This window comes from Theobroma cacao, chromosome 8 (genome assembly GCF_000208745.1).
Source record: "Theobroma cacao cultivar B97-61/B2 chromosome 8, Criollo_cocoa_genome_V2, whole genome shotgun sequence".
Lineage (NCBI taxonomy): Eukaryota > Viridiplantae > Streptophyta > Magnoliopsida > Malvales > Malvaceae > Theobroma > Theobroma cacao.
Window position 1 is genome coordinate 9,709,009 of NC_030857.1, and position 19,696 is coordinate 9,728,704.

Below are 19,696 nucleotides of genomic sequence, written 5' to 3' on the forward strand. Positions count from 1 at the left end.
AAGTAAACATTGTTTGAGAGAACTAAATTTTGATTTTTAATTTTTTAATTTAGAATTCTTAAATTGGAAATCTCTTAATTTTTTTTTTGAAAAAAGAATCTAACCTAAAAGCTAAGATCTAATTTTTTTTTTTTTACAATTTTCAATTAAGTATCTAACATTGTTTTCCTTTGATCAAAATTTGTCATTAACCTGCACTCGAGTATTTAACTTCAAATTTAAATAGAGTTTAAATCCCATTTCTCCGATTTTTTTTTTTTTAAATTGCCAATAATCTTACTAAAACAATTGGCACGTGACAAAATATTATGTAAGTGCAATGCTGTTTATGATTTTAAGTTCGAAAATAATATATTGTCTCTGCTGTTGGATATGGATTGTCAATTTCATACCAACAAGCTTCAATTAATCCATTGAGATGCACTTGAATTCAAATCAAAAATTAGATTTTCCCACCATCCAAACGAACAATATATTCACTCTATCAAGATAATCAATGAGATGAAGAGAATTGTCACCAATTCAATGAAGAAAAACTCCTACATCAAATTCTCCTTCCTATCTCTGCTGGCTGCTGCAATGCAACTACAAATCCCATACCCATTTTTTGCTTCTGATGACACCTTATTTCCTCACACAATCAATGATTGTATTAGCTTTTTCAGATTACCCAAATCGTGAAACTTGAAACTTCTCATTCGTTAACCGATGGACGTGTGTTATTAGGCAGTCTCAGGCTCCGGACAAATGAACTAAACAGATGCAAGGCTCTTGACGGTTGTGCATATGGTACCATATGCGCAGCGCCCCTCACGGTGGCAAAGGTCAATAAATTTCCATACTCTGTCACCCAACCTCCCACCTACTAACCCAAAAAGAACATGTCATTGCTTATAATGGCTGCAGACAGTAAAAACAAAACTTTATTGGCATGCATACCAACCTGGTGCTTGTGAAACCAAGCTCCATAAGGGACGGTAATCTTGAAGTTCAAATCATGAGCTAGTTCACGCACAAGTGTTCTTGAGCCAAGCAGTGGCACGACAGAATCTTGATCCCCACTGCAATGATTAATTTTGACATCATATGATACAGCAACCACGCTGACGCTGTAAATCAAATAAGATAAGAGATTCAGAAAGGTATTTTGGATAATCTTACCTGAACACCCAGACAGGAATACCATTTTGGATAATCTTTTTGAGAATGGGAAGGATGTCGATGTTGCCATCAGTATCACTGTACTTTATTTGACTGTCCAGTGCAGAAAGCAACAAACGTCAGTTAAACCTTGTATTATTGTATTCATAGCTTGGCAAAAATCAACCTAAGCAAAAAACTAAGTCAACTTCTATAGCTGATTTTTACAGGGAAAAACTTCACCCCAACCAATAATCCCAAATATAGAAAGGTCCAAAGTTATTGGTCGACAGCAACTTTTAGAGGAAGTAGGTACCACCTGAGCTTTAGGAGACATGAAAAGGAAAGAATTGACAAGAGATGCATTTTAAGACTCAGTGTGTTGTAACTTTCCCCCTTGCAGTTCACTATTTCAAAAGATAAAGGGAGTGATGAATTTGCTTACCCACTGCACATACTCCAAGGATAAGGTAATTTAGTGCGATTCGCATGAAGTGCCATCTGAACCTCAGGGAGGTTAAGGTAGAAACGCCTTTCATAGGTCATACACACATCAACCCCAAGACTTATCTTAGTGGCCTGCATACATGAGGAAAATGAATCACTGCTAAGGTGAGCAACAAAAGAAAACAAATATAGGGCAAATAAAAGGAGAGCAAATCAAGGGAAAAGAAAAATATACCATCTTCCGCAATCGCAACTCTTGTTCTACAATCGATGGATAACAAACATCTAGGAGAACATCATAACTGTTTATATAATCACCAACAATGCCATTTGCTTCAGCTATGGCCTGGCTGCACGACTGGGATACATTATGTGGATTCTCAAAGACATAGTCATCAAAATCACATTCATTCATGATGGTTAGGCCAGTTTCATCAGAAATCATCCCATGTGACCAAAAGAATTCATACGTTGCTGGAACATCCCGATCAAGTCTGAGGAGAGGATTCCCAATCTAAATCATAAGATCACAAAGTGAAAATGTTAAAAAAATCATCAGGTTTTCATTGTTTTTCATTTTTGTATAGTATCAAAGAACATGGGTAAGTAATGCGGAGCAATTTTTCTTACTGCAACTCCTTTGATGTTAAACTTAAAGCCAGTTGAATGTGCATTATGATCCAGTAGAACATCAGCCAACTGTGGTATGTAATGCCCTGCATAACAACATTTATGCCATGTAATAAAACCGTAAAACTTATAAATTAAGGTAAACGAAGCAAAAGTAAATGGTGTGGTTCAAATTGTCCTGATAACTGCCTGAAATACTACACTATTTACACCTTGTACCAAATCATACAAGATAAATTCTGTTATCTTCCAAAGATAAAGAAATCTTTACTTACATAAGCAAACATTCAATTTTGATATGATATAATAAAAGACTTGGTAGGGCATAAATTTTGTTATTGCAACCGGTTTGCCCAGTACAAACATGCAGTTTAGACCGGCACCTCCCAAAGTGCTTCCATAAGAAACATTTCTCTTGGGAAGAAATAAAGTGACAGATTTTGTTGAAAACTGTGATGCTAACTGAAATTGCCTAAGAAGGATTAGGGATTGGTAGACAGGAGATGCTTCTAATATGATATAACTGATTCCTCTTATTTTTTATTTTTATAAGCACTTATATAAAATCTCAAAACAGACAAAGTTTTGCATTTGAACAAAGTTTTGTCTCAATAATTAAAACAAAACTAGAATTGAAACTTCATTGCAATGGCAAACCTGCATAACTTTCTCCTGTAAGAAACAATTCTCTGGACTTGAATTCTGGGAACTTCTCATACCAGTTCATCATGAAGATATGCATATCCTTGGCTGCCAAGAACAAGAGACTGAGTCAGAACAATTTTCACCAAAACAATGAACTTCAATTAATATCAATAAAGTTTGCTGCCAGAACTTATCCTATCATCAGTTGAAGAGAAAATTATTTGGTTTGTATCTAGTTGCATTACCAGTGGAAGCATCCCCGCAAATATAATCTGAAGAAGTATTTGAGTATGACCACCCTACGCCAGCAGGGGACTCAACAAACAGGAGATTTGATGCTATTAAGAAAAGAAAAGGAGGGATTAAAGAAGAAAGAAAGAAAGAAAGAACAAATATAAGTCTAAATTTGAATTTTTTTAATAATCAAATACTGAAGTGCACTCCATTTAAATCCTATAAACAAATTTTCTACCTCTATTCCACGACATGGAATTTCTTCGAAGACCTCGGCCATCACCTGTAGGATAAAATGGACCCAATTCTGTAAAAGCACCCCCACCGATGGAGGAACATCCTGGCCCTGAAATGGTATTTGAGGATAAGTACATAAACAGAATTATCTCTATTCACAAGAGGACAACATATCAGCAATCTCTCTCGATACATTGGAAATAGTTTTGAATCTAAAACAAGGACTTTCCCCAATCAAACCACTTTTAATGGTTCAGAAGGAATATGACTGAATCTATAATGTTGAATGATTTCTGAGCCTGAACATCCTCGGAGAAATTTAGCAGACTGCTAGCAGTTTTTTTTTTTTTTTTTGGAGGTGGAGGGGGTGCTTGCTAATGGTATGACAATTCACTAATCTCATGGAAGCAAACAACAATATAATAGATGAATCAAAAATATATTAGCAGAAAAATTAATAAATAAATAAATAAAACCTGACATGGTATGGAGGCAGAGTGGCTGTTTTAAGTTTGCAAACGTTTTTATCGCCTAGTTCAATTTATCAGCAATCATCTGGCGCAACACCAAATTCTGTCCTAATTCTTTTTAGTGCATTCCAGTCACAGTTTATCTATTATGCAGTCCATTCTATCCCAAGGCAATGTCCAAAGTTACTCTTTTTGAGAAATAAAACAGTGATACCAAAGCATTCTTAAAGAGAATCAAGTACAACAAGTGGGAGAAAAATGTCCAAACTCTTTCACAAAGGAGAAAAAAGAAAAAGAATCTTCAACATGTTTAGAAAGAGAAAGTAAATAGAAAGACCAACAAAATATCTACAGCAAACAAAAACAGTTAGAATTAGAAGTATGTGAAAGCAGAAAGATGGAAAGTACTCATCAACAGACAACCGTGCAACATGGTTTCACATTAAAACTCATAATTCACTCGAGAAACAACAAAAATTTTGAAAATGAAGAGTAGATTCAAGTTGAAGAAGAGCAAATTAAGTAATAAACTAACCTCCATTGAGCCAAAGAGTAAGGGGCTTCTTGTCAGGGTCCTTATCAGCTTCAACAAAGTAATAAAACAAGCTCCTCCCAGCCTTTACATCCACATCAACATACCCAGCATACTGCATAAACCCAACTTGAGGTTGACCAGGCAGGTTCACAACCAGATCCTCAGCAGGATACCCTTTCACTCCCAACACCACCCACCCCAGCAATGCGATACTCGACAACAACCAACCAAACTTGTTCCACCTACCCATCTCAAAAACGCCCTTTATCCTCACACAGCAGAATTACACCTTAGAACACTGTATAGTATTTATAAACCCAACAAAAGCAAAACACCCAAAAAGAACCAAAGCTAATAAAAGTCACTAAAGAGAACCAAGAAATATATTACAACGATGATAATGATAACATAAGCATATCTTTATCCCGAAAAAATATACTAAAAACTAAAATTCTGTTACATATACTTACAGCTTGCACGTGAATTCTGGGCTTGCTTTAACAAAAAGGTACCCTACCATATGATTAATATATATTTTATTTAGTTGAAAAGAGATCTGATTTGCAACCAATACTGGAACTTGCTATGAAGAGATTTACAGACGTTGGAATTCAGGAAGCTTCAGAGTTGCAGTTGCTGTCAAGCTGTGATTCTTCCTTGTTTACCATGTAATAGCTGCTAGCTAGGCTCTTTTTTACTACTACTCTTAGTACTCTATGGGAAAATAGTAAAATAAAACATGCAAAATCTAATACTATCTTTTATTTCTTATTATTAGAACAGCATTTGCTAATGCAGTAATTAGTGTTCCATTTATCGCTCCAATTTAACTGACAAAAAGATTAATAATGAAGCTTATAATACATGAGTTAAGAATAGTAAAAATACTATCTTAAAAGAGTTTCTTTTTTTTTTTCAATTAATGCACTATTTTTTAATTAATTTTTCATAAATTAAATATAAAAGATGATTATATATTAGACAGATAAAATAAATAAACAAATAAATGTATTCTAAAAAAGATCCCACTTGGCATCTTCTAAAGTGGATAAAAAAGATTCAGATAAAAAATTTAAAAATTAAAAAAAAAAAAGTAGATAAAAAGTCTTGCAGTGTTTTTGTACTAGTCAACAAGTCAAAGCAAGAAAAAGTCTGTATTTCGGCTTAACTTTTAGCGCTCCGTGCTCGTTGAGTTAAATTTTGTTTCCATTCGCAGTTGTAGAGAGTGTAGGGCACGGGCCAATGATTGATCAGAGAATTTGAATGGAATCTGTCCAGGGAGATTTGAGAAAAGCTGGGGTAATGCTACTTTTAGCATAGAAAGTCACGAGAGAGGAAACGTCCTCGAATTTTATAGAGGGGATAACATTGCAAATATGGATGCAGGCAGGCAGGCAGGCAATAGGCATCATGGATCCAACACAACACACTATCTGTCTACCTTTGACAAAGGAAAGCAACCATCCTTCAATTAAGATATAATTCTTCTGGATGTAAGAATCCAAGGAAAGCTCTGATTGGTTACCACCATCAACGGCCTGCTATATATATATGATGAAGCTTTTGACTTCCAGAAAGAGGCTCCATGTGGATATAAACAGCAACAAATATATGCAACAATTGGATCTTATGGAAGAGAAAAGGTCCCTTTGCTTTCCCTCCTTCCATTCCCATTTTACCAAATTCGGAAATGGTTGGTTCCTCCCACCAAACACAATGCAAGGGCATTAAGAGCAGAATGAGCACCATGATACTAAGCTGAAATTGACAGCATGCTGCTGCAATGTAGCATGGAATGATCATATCCTTTCAGAATTCACCCATTTGAATAATTCAATTGTCTTTAGTCACAATGGGGCATGCGCAAATTATGCAAAGTTCCAAAGATGAGAGAGCTGGGTGAGGTCTCCACAAAAGCAAAAGAAGCTTTGTGGGGCATCCTGGAGCACAATGAATATGAAGACAGAGTACAAACTAATTCTTGTATCATCATAAAGGCGCAAGCAATACAACCTTTTTCCTTTATGAATAGAAAGTGACGCAAAGAATGCATGACTATCGAGTGGAGAGTTACTGATTTCACAAGCAACTACTAAAAGGTTGCGGTCCCGCTCCCTCTTCTTTTCCAACCTTCTTTGCATCATTAATTCTCAGAATACTTTGCCCCTTGCTATTCATCTTCAGCTCATCCACTTCGTATTTTCTCCCCAAAAAACCCAACAGAGTATGAGATATAAACCGCAGACTACACCATTTCCGTAACTTTTTGCTGTCCTAATTAGGTAGAGGTAGCCAAAACCCAACTCATCCGAACAACTCTCCAGGACAAACCTGACCCAAGCAGGTATATTAAGTCCATAATCTGAACCAATACAATGACCTCAACCCTACCAACCCAAAATGACTCAAACCAAACCTAAACTTGAAACTGATTGCCACCTCTGAATTATTTTTTTGACAATCACCTGTAAAAAATTACAAATGGTGAACTTTAGTCCAGGCAACCCAACCCGATCTAAGTTCACTTGGAAAGTCAACAATTCAACCCAATTCAAACTGAAACCTAAGACAACCCGAACCTATCCCAATCTCTGCAAATTGCCACATCAGCTCAAGTGAATTGATGGTTTTTGAAACCTGTGAAGTTTTTCATTTCACTTGTGATGAAAATAATCTAGGCTGGAAAAATGGAGGTCACTGACCTGATTATGCACGGTACATAAAGCAGGTTCAGAACCATCTTCATTTCAAATCCATGTATGCTTCAAGAAATGACTGACAATTTTAGGAAAAGCTTACTTTTAGGAGGAGGCAGTGGAAGGGGGAAAGGATCTGAGCCCTTAGTTTTTGTAATCACAAAATATAACACATATTCACTGGAAAACTCTCTAATGTATTTTCACTTCATGAAATGATGATAAAGCAAGAGCCTTTCAAGTGCCTTCCAAAAGATTTGTAACAAGAAGCAATATAGTAATAACAGAAAGAACCAAAATAGTTAAATGACCTACCAATGATGTAAGGATTAGGATATTTGTATTCCTCATAGACAGTCAAACCAACATCGCTCCCACCTTTCACTGAAGCAACACCTTTGAAGCCTTCAAAAGAACGACAAGAATAGAAAAAGGTCGAAAACTCTTAGAAATGGCAGTATCAAGAATGATCAAAGGCGGAGTGGGACTTGAATATTTCTACTTTTCTTCCCACATAGGTCTAATCAACATCATACTAAAATTTTTAAGACTAAACAAAAGAGACCAAAGGTAAGTAATTGATTTTATTTTAGTGCATAACAATTGCAGACTAGTAATCAAACCTTATAGATTTGAACAAAATGTACTCCCAAATTTGGATTAGGAATAACTTTAGGTTAGTAAGAAAGGATAACATTTAAGTTTTAAAATTAGTTTTTAAGCACCATTCATCACATTTTAGCAAACATGTTACTGGATGTGCTCAGTTGCCTAATTCCCCACAATAAAGTCAACTTCACCTACCAAAAGAAACCAAATTTGTCATCCAGCAAATGATTAAGATCCAGGTCTCTGGGAACAAAAACAAAGGCCCATGAAATCAGAATAAAACACAGAGCAACCTCGAGGTGAAGAGCAGGCCATCAGAATAGTCAGAATGTTAGAAATCTTGCGTGTGGACTCAGAACGCCACTTTGAAGAACTGAGTAGAGGTTCAAATCATCAATTAAATGACCACACCCCATGCAAGATAATGATCTGCACACTTTCCAGGAGCTGGTTACATCCTGCATCTGGGCAATCTGTTGTTTGCTGAAATATTAAAGACCTAAATGCTATTAGAAGTTAAAGCCATTCAGGGAATTAGAAAGACATAAGCAAATAGAACTAAAAATTAGTCAACTTTGATTGTCCTTCATTATGTACATGGGTAACAGCATTAGCCTTGCCCTTTTACATTTGAAATAGGCAAGGAAACTAAAATTTCCAAGCTCAGGAGATTTAAAACTTTCCTCAGCGAACAGCCTTCCCACATTATACCAAATTCCGAGCTCGAATACTGCCTATGCACTTCTTTTAGTGTATGACATATATTTTCCCAGTTCTGAATGTGTAGACAACCAAAGTATGCATCCAATTAATAGAATTTGTCACATTATACACTTACAACATCTTAACTGTCATTTGAAGACAAATTATCTACCAGAGATGGTAACTTCCAAATGCTGGTGGCTGGCCTTAGACATAAGTATCTAACACATGCTATATCACTAGCTACTTTTACTCTTATATGTGTCACAACCCAAACCAAGGAGCCATGATCGACATGCACAAGCTTGGCAGGCTATGTCCGTGAGACTCGAGAAAGCCTTAAGATTCACTTGTTTAATATTCTATCCACGGTATCATAAGCAACACATAACTCATTTATATATTGGAATCATCAATTTACCATAATGCCCTTTCGGCACGTACATATATCAAATACGCAATATTCACAAGCCATACATGTCATGATCCAAATTCTGGGCCATGACCGGCGCATGGGCCCAATGGACGTAATCCACTAAGCTCAAGCAAGCCTATTAATCTGACATAATTACCATTCCATCATAAACTGCTAAGTCACATTTCATAACTTAGAATTAAAATAATACCACACATTGCCATCTCATTTTGGCATACCAAACAAGTGTATATACATTGTCTACAACATGTATCTTAACAATTTATATTAGGTTCGTCTATACACAACAAAATAATACTCGACTTCTAGCGGAGGGACTCGGACGAATGTACAGCTACTGAATGCCGAGACACCTACCAAAAGATGGATACAAGTCTACAAGGACACCTTCGTCCTAGTTACCGATTGCCTCGTGATCTGAAAACATGAAGTTGAAAACGGTGAGTATAAACCCAATGAGTAAATAAGAAAGGGAACAAGCATACCATAAGGAATGTTTAACGAAATCATGATGCATTCTTTTTCAAAACAATGCAATTTATTTTTGACCTTATTAAACCCCTCATGTAAACCCCACATGAGAAAAATCACTTATTGAAAGAAGTCCATGCTCAACAAAGGATTTAGAGAGTAAAAACTTTAATAGCATTCATGCGAATCAAGTCAATGAACGACGAGTCCTCGCTACAGCGATAATGAATTTTTGCTGCAGCGACACTTGATTTAAATTATCATCTAACCGAGGGTTTCTTACCAAACCTCTTCATATTAAACTTAATTCACTTATTCCTTAATGTTGGAAATCCATACTCAAATATGGTAGCAAAGAAGTGGAAAATAAGGCATCAATTGATCAAAAAGAGGTGAAAAACATAAGGTTTTTCGCTGCAGCGAGATTTTGGTCATAAAACAGAAAGTTTTTCGCTGCAACGAGAAGCTACTGTACCTTTCTCACTGCAGCGAAAATGGATTCTCGCTACAGCGAGTTTTCAGCCAGCCTACCCTTTCAAAATCGGAGAATTTCTCGCTACAGCGAGAATCAAAACATCAAGAAAAAGGTTTCCTTTTCCCTTAAAACAAAGCCATCCTGCTCAATAACAAAAGCAACATGTAACACATGCAAACTTCCAAATTTCAACAGATCAAATGCTCACATTTTTGCATTACAACCATATACCATATATGTATATATATATAGATATCAATCATCAAATACACCCTCCCATCATCATCATCATCATCTCATATGCAACAACTTATGCGCACTCTCACTCGCACATAGCCGGGTCAGCAACGGCTTATGTGCACTCCCACTCACACATAGTCGGGTCAGCAACGACTTATGTGCACTCTTACTCGCACATAGTTGGGTCCACATCAACATACAAATAAGCACCCAATGCATATCATGCATATTATCATATTTTAACAACACATAACCCATTGTATAGCACATTTTCACAATATAACATTACTTCATCAAAGACTTGTTTTTAAGGTACATTTTCAAAGACAAGTTGGACAAAATCATTCATTTTCCCCAAAACAAGTTTGAAATGCAAGTCCACTCACCGGTATATTGTTGAGTTTTTAGATGACTCCAATTCCCCTAATTGTCCAAATGGGATGATGGGGCTTCCTTGAAACCTACCATCACATTAACATCACTATTATATTAATTCACATACTATAAACCCTAAAAGCTATCTCTTAGCTAGCCTTCAATTGCCACTTTAAATTGCTATCTATGTTCACTATCTAAATCACTATAAAATGAATGAACATCCTCAACAATAAAACAGCTCATAATCTAAATTACTAGCCATTATCTACAGCTAAAAACCAAGCTTAGTACATCACTCACTTTAGGGTTCCTTTGTAGTTGAATTATTTTCCAATAGCTTCCAAATCAATGGGGTAATTCTCTATTTCTCTCTCTAGAATGCCCAACTAGTGAGAGAAAGTATGAAAATAAGATTTTTTAAGGGTTTTAAGGAGACAGAGTGGAAGAATACAAAGGTTCTAGTCAAAAAGGCTCAAAGGTATGAAATTTAGAGATAGAGAGAGAAAATTATACAAGCTCCACATCAAGCTTCCATGGAGGTTGGAAGCAATGTAAAAGAGAAGAAGAAGAAGAAGACAAGCTGCTGGAAACTGGGAGAAGAAGCTGCTGGAAACAAGATATTTATAGGCCAAACTTATCCATTCTCTTAAAATTACGAAAATGCCCTTGACTAGTTAGCTTGTTCTCATGCAACCATTTGTGCAAGTTTTTTACTCCTTTGATACCGGGACAAGGTCCATAATGGTCTAGACATACTCGGGTTCATGAAAACTTAAAATTTTAACTTGAGGTAAAAAATAACCATTTTGCCCCTACCATGAAAATTATCGAAATTTTGGTTTCCTTTCCATTTTACCCTTAATTTCACCATCCATTTATGCCTTAGGCCTACTTAGGCCATAATATTGTTTAAAAATCTTACTTTTATGGGCTTACTAAGAAAATGACGAAATTACCTCTAATCAGGGATATCGCGTATACTTCCCTTTACGAATCTATAAAGGTCAAGGNCATTTATGCCTAGGCCTACTTAGGCCATAATATTGTTTAAAAATCTTACTTTTATTGGCTTACTAAGGAAAGGACGAAATTACCTCTAATCAGGGATATCGCGTATACTTCCCTTTACGAATCTATAAAGGTCAAGGTCTCATAATACATTAGCCATCAGTTGAGTTCGTACATACAACCCTTAACTTAACAACACATGGCACTCAATGCTTACAATATCCAAAATACAAGTTTTCTAAGTTTCACAACCAGAGTGTGGAAGCATCTCATGACTCGGACTTAGCAGAGCGGACATGTCAAGAGAGTACTTACTGAATACCAAAATCTCATCTGTCCAATGATAACGCTAAGCCACATAGAAATCTGTGGCGTCACTTATCTACACATGGTACGCAAATAGGATAAGTCATCTAATACTCAGTGAGATGGGATGCTAAACGTAGCATAATATAACACATAATATAACAGTAAAGAAGACACATTTATTAATGAAACCCTACATGGCTATTCATCAAACATCTCCAAAGGTGTAAGTGCAAGGATCATTTTAATATCCTGTATGCACGTGACATCAACTCTGTCTTGCCATAATCTCATCTTTATGGAACATTCGTATTTGATAATAAGCCAACTCTATTTCCAACCAAACATTAAGATCCCAGGTTTACCATAAGCCATTATTGAATAAATTTCACCAATTACGAGTGCTCTTCCCCCGAACATAGTCAATTACACACGATGGCTAATCTGCGAAAAATCAAACCTCATCTAGAGTAGTCTCAACAGATGGAAATCATATATATAATCATCATCCGGAGTAATCTCTCAACGGATGATAGCATATCATCATCATCATCCAGAGTAATCTCTCAATGGATGGTAACATAAACATTATCATCATCCGGAGTAATCACTTAACGGATGGAAACACAACTCTACAAGCAAAAATTACAAGCAAGACTATAACCACTACCCCTGCTTATCTTTGTCCTTGCAAGCATACACATAGTCACAGGAGGAGACACCACTTGATCATTAATTTCAAATCAACGTTCGAAATTATCCCTCAGACGGAACATAATCACTCATGGCCATTGATGGATCTATGACTCATCAGTCATAACTCACATCATTAAATCTAGCTCTCTAGCCTCATACACGTAAATAAGTTACATACTTAGGCATCCTTACCTCATTATTCATGTATTCATATTCACAATTAAAACATTATAAGGATTGTCCATAATTATTCATATATCCATATCTATGAACAATCTACGTTCAATCTCAATGCCACCACGTGGCTCACATCATAATATACATGAGTATTTGTCTTAAATTATTAGTATACTATTCTAGACATTCTCATATAAGCAAAATGCATCAAAGTATTTAACAATTAATGCTTCCCAATAACATGGCATATTCACATTTTTAATATACATAATTCATATACTAGCCCAGCCATGCTCATTTAGGCCTAAACATAGCAATTTGATGTACCATGGCAGCGCATATCAATATGTGAGATGCTTCACATGCATTTAACACAAAAGCTCACTCACCTCGACAATTGGGCACTCCCGCAGCTCAATTCAATACTTGTTGCTCACTCGTGCTTTAACTCCAACTCAATCAGTCTCACCACTTAGCAAATGGGTAGAATTCTCACTCCCATTTATAGTCTAGCATTCAACAATTGTATATTCATCAATACTCACACTATTATTCACTATCTCTAAGCCAAATTTTGGCTTTCAAATTAATTCCAACCTTTCAAATCATCTCCAATCATTCACATCAACCATGTAAAATTCTCATAAATTCGTCGCAAATAATCTAAGCCTTACTTTAGTTGCTGATTTTGTTGGTGCAAATGGGGTTTAGATGAAATTTAAGAAATCGGCAGAATTGACTTCAAGACGAGCCTTTAAATAGATATTATCTTTAAGACTTATTTAGTCCCCACCACTTGGTACGCAAAGGGGAATAATACGAATAGCCTTAGGGATACAATGAAGTCAATGTCTAACTTCGTCTTACACTTTACGAGAGTAAACCAATAGATACACTTGAGGGTTTGCAAAGCTGTTCGATCTTAGAGCCTACTTTCTGGAGCAAGTAGATTATAAGGAATTTGGATGTTTTTGCAGTTGATAGGAACTTAAGTGTTTATGTTAATAGAACACAACACTTTTCTTGCTCTTGATATTTCTGCTCTTGTTTTGTTTTTGATTTGATGTATCAAAATGGTTGACAACAAACCCTTTATCAAGGCTTGCAAGTGTTTCTTCTTCAAGGACACAACACTTTCATTAACACATTTTGTCTAAAAGACATCTTTACATTTGCTAGAGACAACTTTTGAATAAAGGTATTGTTTCAATAATCATCTTATGAAAAGATAATTATTCATTCCATAAAACATAATCTTTGAATTATAATTTGAAACAATAACTTTTCATATTTAAACTTTTGAGCTATGGTGTTTTTTCAATTTGTCTCATAACTTTTGGATATCATTTTACCAAAAGATATAACCATTCACATGAAAACTTACCTACAATCCAATAGTTACATTGTTTCACTTCATGTGACATAACCTTTGAGCTAATATAGCTTTTCATTATATGACATAATCTTTGATTTTGAAAATATACCAACAAATTTTGGCTTAGTTCAGCATAAATTTCTCAGCAACTTTCAACTACAATTAATCACCAAGCTGAAACATCGAATTTCTCGTTAGTCAACCATTTAATGCTAAAAATAATCAGTCAAAAGCTTTAATCTTACCTCAATATCATTTTCCCAAGCTCAAATCATCTCCAAACAACCTTCAAATTCCAGTTGAGAGTGTAGGATTTTGTAAGACAACAGGTGAGAAGTGTTTTTGACTTTGTTTTGAAATAGGTGGACTACCCAAGGTCTTTTATTTTTGCAAGTTTTCATGCATCTATCAATAGACGTCTTGCATTTTCCCTCTCGTTTTGCCCTCCATTTGTAGATAGATTTTTCGAGTCTATCGATAAATGGTGCATTGAACACTTTTCCATTGCTCCAAGTGGAAATCTATCGATAGTCTCTGTAGATCTATCAATAGTCTCTGTAGATCTACTGATAGATCATACTCTTACTGCTTAGAAGTCATTCTTGGACGGCTATCTATCAATAGATATCGAGAATCTATCGATAGATATCTTTCAGCTGCCTTCCCTTACTTCTAAGTGGACATCTATCGATAGTGACCAAGAATCTATCGATAGAAGTTCTTCAATTCTTACTATTTTAGCTTCCATCTTTCATCTATCGATAGACCCTAAACATCTATCAATAGATCATACCTAGACTTCAATTTTTCATATATCTAACCCTCCAAACTCATTCTTCTAAATTCTCAATACATTTTCTTTTTGACAAACATCTCATTTCATTGTACTTAACTCATTATCAAGACATAAGTTCACCACATAGCTTCAAATTCTCAATCATGCTCCATGTCAAATAGTACATCAATCACATCAGCATAATTTGTTTGCATGTCATATTCATTTAAGTACCAAACAATGCATTGTATCATTTAGGTGACAAACATATGCACACACATTATCAAGGCCTCAAAATAAGCTAATTTCCATATCAATAAATTTCAAATTAGCCTATCATTTGACTGGGTTTCCCATATGCGTTTAACATCGAAAAATCGGGAATGTTACACTATGGATGCAAAAAAGACAATGGAAGAAAAGTGAAAAGATAGAAAGGGAGGGAGGATCAATATTCATATTTCAGTATCTAATTGGACCAAACATAAGGACTCAAAGGTAGTTTCATAAACACCCTTCTCTCTGCTGTTTGTTATGCAATCATTCTTTTTTTGGTTTCCTCCATTTATTCTGACATCTGCTAATCCAGGCACAATATTTTGCTTCCACGTCAGAAGAGATAACCTGAACGCCATCACCTTCTGAGAGTGAATCACTTTCATTCAGCTACCACAGTCACATATTTCACACACATAGGCTGATCCTCGAACCGCTCTAGTTCTCGTGGTAAATAGTAAATGATATAACAATGCAGGACTCTAACTTTTGCCCCATTCTTCTTCCGACAGTAATGAAACAAATATGGCATCCACATTCAAGTAAAGCAAGAACCTTTCCAGCTTGGGAAAGATAACAAGAATTGAAAAAAAAAATGACAGTGCTTTAGGTAATGATTAGAGAAAGATTAAATGATGGTGTATGACTTGAATTTTTACCTTTGTTGCCCAATTGGTCTGACCAATATCACACCTATGTGGTAAAAGAACGAAATGATGGAAAGGCAAGTTGATCATATTTAAGTTCATAAAGTGAGGCCCTACCTCAGGCTAGCAGAAATCGATAAAATTGAACCTAACTTACTCTCAAAAATTAAATAGGAAAAAGTTTTGAGTTACTGAAAAGGATGACATATTTTATAACTTTAAGATTGGCTTCTAAACTTTGTCCATCTCGTCTGAGCAAGTATGTTATTGGATGTACTCCGAAATCAAATGCCCCATAACAAATGTCAACTGCTACTAACACCACAAAGCATTAAAAGGAATAAAAATCGTCATCAAGCCATGAAACTTATGATGAAGATCAAGGGTCTCCGGGAATGTAAACAGGGGATCATAAAATCAGGATAAAATCTATGGCTACCACATGGAAATGTGCAGGCCATTAGGAAACGCACATGTCAGAAATCTTACTTGCGGAGTCAGAACCTCGAGGTTGAATTAAACCTACAAACTTTCTAAGAGCTGGCCACTTCTTGCGTCATGTTATTTCTGAGCAGCACAAATCGAAAAGGCTATTGCAATTTAAAGACATTCAATGAATTAGAAAGATTCTAATGAATAGAACCCAAAAAAATAGTAAAATTCGGTATGCTCTTTTATTGTGTACGGCCTTTGTTTGTTGTTTTAAGCCTTGGAATAGGAGGTGAAGAGTTCCGAGCTCAGGAGATTAAAACTTATCTCCATCATCAAGCATCTTGCAAAATTCCCAACGAAACTACTACCTATGCATTTATAGTAGTTCATCGCCTTTCATTTCCCACTCCAAATGTGTACACAAACAAATTATAAAACAACTGAAACAGAAATTATCAAGTTATATACAGTGATAGAACATATGTTTTCAGCCCAGATTTGAAGACGAATTATATTTCAGATGAGTAAATTTCAAATGCTGGATTATCATGTTAACATAAGTTATCAACTAGCTATTTCACTATGCAGGCTGTGAAAGGTGGAAAAAGACAAACAAAAAATATATTCATATTTCAGAATACAATCGGACTAGACGTAAAGAATCAAAAGTAGTTTCCAAACACCACTCCCTCTGCTTTTTGCTAAGTGGTCTTCCTTTCCCTGCTTTTTCTCTATTTATTCTCACATCTGCCAAACCCCAGGTGCAACATTTTGTTTCCATGTCAAACGTGACAAGTCTGAAAACACCATCACCTTCTGATAGTGAACCACTTTCAGCCACAGTCACATATTTCACATACATAGGGCGATCCTTGAACCGATCTAGATCTTGTGGCATCCGAACTACTCTTTCCACACCAGGAGATGACACCTGCAAGTAACAAACATTTTTAGATCCGAAAGCTAAAAAGATTTTAATTCTGACATGTTAAAAACAATACAAATTTCAGCTTTATGGCATTAGTCGCCCACAGATTGTGGCAGATCTACAGACTGCAGCTCCTAAGATTAGGGTACATGGCCACTGCAACATCTAGTGTAATTAACCTAAGGCTAAAAGCCTGCTTTTTCATTAGATAGATAGAACCTTTAAGTAGGTTTGCCCATTCGGAAAGGCACTTCTCTTTGACTACAATCATGTGAACAAATAACAGAAAACAGATAACAGTGATTAGAAAACATCATCACCTCCAATGTTATATTCTGAGGTACAGATCTAGCAAGCTCAGCTTCATCCAATCTTGCTCTATAGCTTACAGAAAAAGCTTCAACATCTTCCATACTGGGGGAACCAGACCTTTTACAGATCATTACAAATTAGAGTCACAGAGGCATTCTTTTTCCTTTGGCAGATAGTTTACCATTTTTGGAAGAAAATGAACTATAACAAAGAGCTGACCATAAACAATTAAGTCATACAGAAGATAGGAAAAGATAATCGTGATAAAGTGACTTCATGATTAACAGATTTTTTAACAATGAGTGACTTACAGTCCAGAAAAGACTTTGAAGCTACACTTATAAAGAATAGACCATCACAAAGTCTTTGACTTCACATGCTAGCACTACTCTTTGTACGGCTAAGGGGAAGAGACCACCCGATGAAAGCTATCTAGTATTCAGATGGTATTTTCAACTATATGTTGCTAGTAAGCTTTTAGGATGGCATACAGGAAAATAAGACATTTCACTCAGAGGGAAACAGAAAGCAAATATAATAGCTGTTATAACTTAAAGTTCCATCAATAAGGAAATTTTCTTAGTCGAAGCTGAAGTGCTCATTCAACCTCAAGTCTTACATTAACCAATAAAGTATAGCTTCCACTTTCAATGAGATGATCTGAATTTAAAATGGGAAATGTACAAGAATATCCCATTAAATTTATGTGTATACATCTAATATCAAACCTATTATATCCAATTTGTTGATTTGTGCCAAAAGAAAGCAATTAAAAATGAGGTGCAATTGTATTTTAAGAAATTATCATCCACATTATTAATTGAGAATGGAGATTTTACCAGCATTTCTCATTAAAAAAATGTGTCAATAAATGCTTACTTATTGGTAAGTCTTTCAATGCGGACTTGAATGGAGGAATTTGACAGTGTTTTGAAGGCATATATCCCCAAATCACCATTGAAGGATAGACATACATCCTGAGCTAATGCTAATGCTTCTTTATCCCACCATGTTCCAGCAAGAGAAATGCCCCCTCCCCCTGCTCCATCCCCAACCTTCACAAAATATATACTTACGATTTTAGTAAATTGCGTCAGCTTTGCCCAACGAATACATGAATGTTGCCCACAACTCTTGCAGTAAAACTTACATAAAGTTCAGTTTCATTGTCTAGGTACTCTTCTTCAAAATAATCATCATCATTGTCTATCATCGATTCATCTATACAGTCAAGAAATCCATTTATTCATTAGAAATTCAGTCAAGAAAGAGAAATATTTTAAAATTGTAATTAAGGAATTAGGTGAATGTTAGTTCATTGAAACTTTTAGTAAATAGTAAAACAAGGGGTATAATCAACCTAACTCAAGTCTATACAATATATAGCTCCTTCTCCAAATTGAGCATAAACTCGACGCAGAAAAACTTGACTCAAGCTTGACAGAATTTTAATTACCAAACTCGAGCTCAACTCAAGAAAGAAAGCAAGCTGCTTGAGTGTCAACTCAATTAAGCTCGATTACCTTAAATATATCAATGACTGTATTTACTTATAATAGATATTCATACAAAGCATTTTTAAACACCTTTTAAAGATTAAAAAGCAAAGACCAAAAAATTTGAATAGGCTTGAGCAGCTCCCATGAATCTAAAATAAAATTTGAAAACACACACACAGAGAGCAAATGGGCATTCACTATTCATAAAAGTTACCATCTTCGGAGTCATCAAAAAGAATCTGCTCTTCTTCCTTATCTTCGTCGTCCATAGAAACTTCTTCAACAATGGTTGGTTTCAAAAGTGGCTCGGACTTGGAGTTCTTCTTCCTGGCGTGGATTGCAATTGAAGAAGGGGACTTGTTAGGGATTCTAGCAAAAGGGTATGTCCAAAACGGGAACGAAAACTTGTTAGCTGAGCCTGGTGGCTTGTAAAAGCTACAACTACAAGTTATGGCGGTGGGTGAGGGTAGTAGAGCTGATATTGGGACTGCCAAGTGTTTAAAATTCCAAGCTGAAACTAATAAATCCATTCTTTAAGTTTATGAAGAATCTTTCGATATTGTTAAGCTTTTGGTGCTCCCAAAGAGTGAACTGGCAAAGCAATATCGAGAGAAAACAGAAGGAAAGAAGGAAGGAAGGAAGGAAGGAAGGACACCACAACCAAAATGGAAAGAGGTTCACAGTGTGCTTCTCAAAACGGTGTCGGTTGCTGATGGGCCTCAGCGGGCTCGTGCTGGGCCCAACCGGGTCTGACAAATCTGAAACTAACACCCAGCGCATTCCGACCCACCCACATAGTTATATTTCTGTTATTAGCAATGTGATCCTGAAAATATTTTTTTATTCATTTAATAAAATAATAAATTTGCTGTAGATGAATGAAATTTTCGGTTAACTGAAAAAGGAAAAAGGAAAGACAT

At 35.7% G+C, this 19,696-nt stretch overlaps 2 protein-coding genes across 7 annotated transcripts; both read right to left on the reverse strand.

Annotated features, from left to right (window-relative positions):
• On the reverse strand, nt 401-5,688 carry LOC18592539 (serine carboxypeptidase-like 42). 6 transcript variants are annotated; one of them, XM_007019335.2, is made up of 12 exons: nt 4,942-5,041; nt 4,809-4,851; nt 4,339-4,600; nt 3,335-3,442; nt 3,108-3,200; nt 2,875-2,967; nt 2,218-2,303; nt 1,823-2,101; nt 1,586-1,719; nt 1,162-1,254; nt 944-1,061; nt 401-862 (listed from the first exon to the last, which is right to left on the reverse strand). In XM_007019335.2, exons 3-12 carry the CDS (start codon nt 4,586-4,588, stop codon nt 695-697), a joined length of 1,422 nt encoding a protein of 473 aa, XP_007019397.2. In that variant the 5' UTR covers nt 4,589-4,600; nt 4,809-4,851; nt 4,942-5,041; the 3' UTR covers nt 401-694. The 6 variants fall into 6 exon arrangements, with proteins under 6 accessions (XP_007019397.2, XP_017981793.1, XP_017981794.1 ...); XM_018126304.1 differs by having other exon boundaries at nt 4,339-4,636; XM_018126305.1 differs by lacking the exons at nt 4,809-4,851; nt 4,942-5,041 and adding an exon at nt 5,450-5,688.
• On the reverse strand, nt 16,479-19,412 carry LOC18592540. Its single transcript, XM_007019338.2, has 5 exons — nt 18,991-19,412; nt 18,428-18,498; nt 18,157-18,332; nt 17,286-17,394; nt 16,479-16,968 (listed from the first exon to the last, which is right to left on the reverse strand). The coding sequence occupies exons 1-5, from the start codon at nt 19,304-19,306 to the stop codon at nt 16,663-16,665; spliced, it is 978 nt and encodes a 325-aa protein (XP_007019400.1). The 5' UTR covers nt 19,307-19,412; the 3' UTR covers nt 16,479-16,662.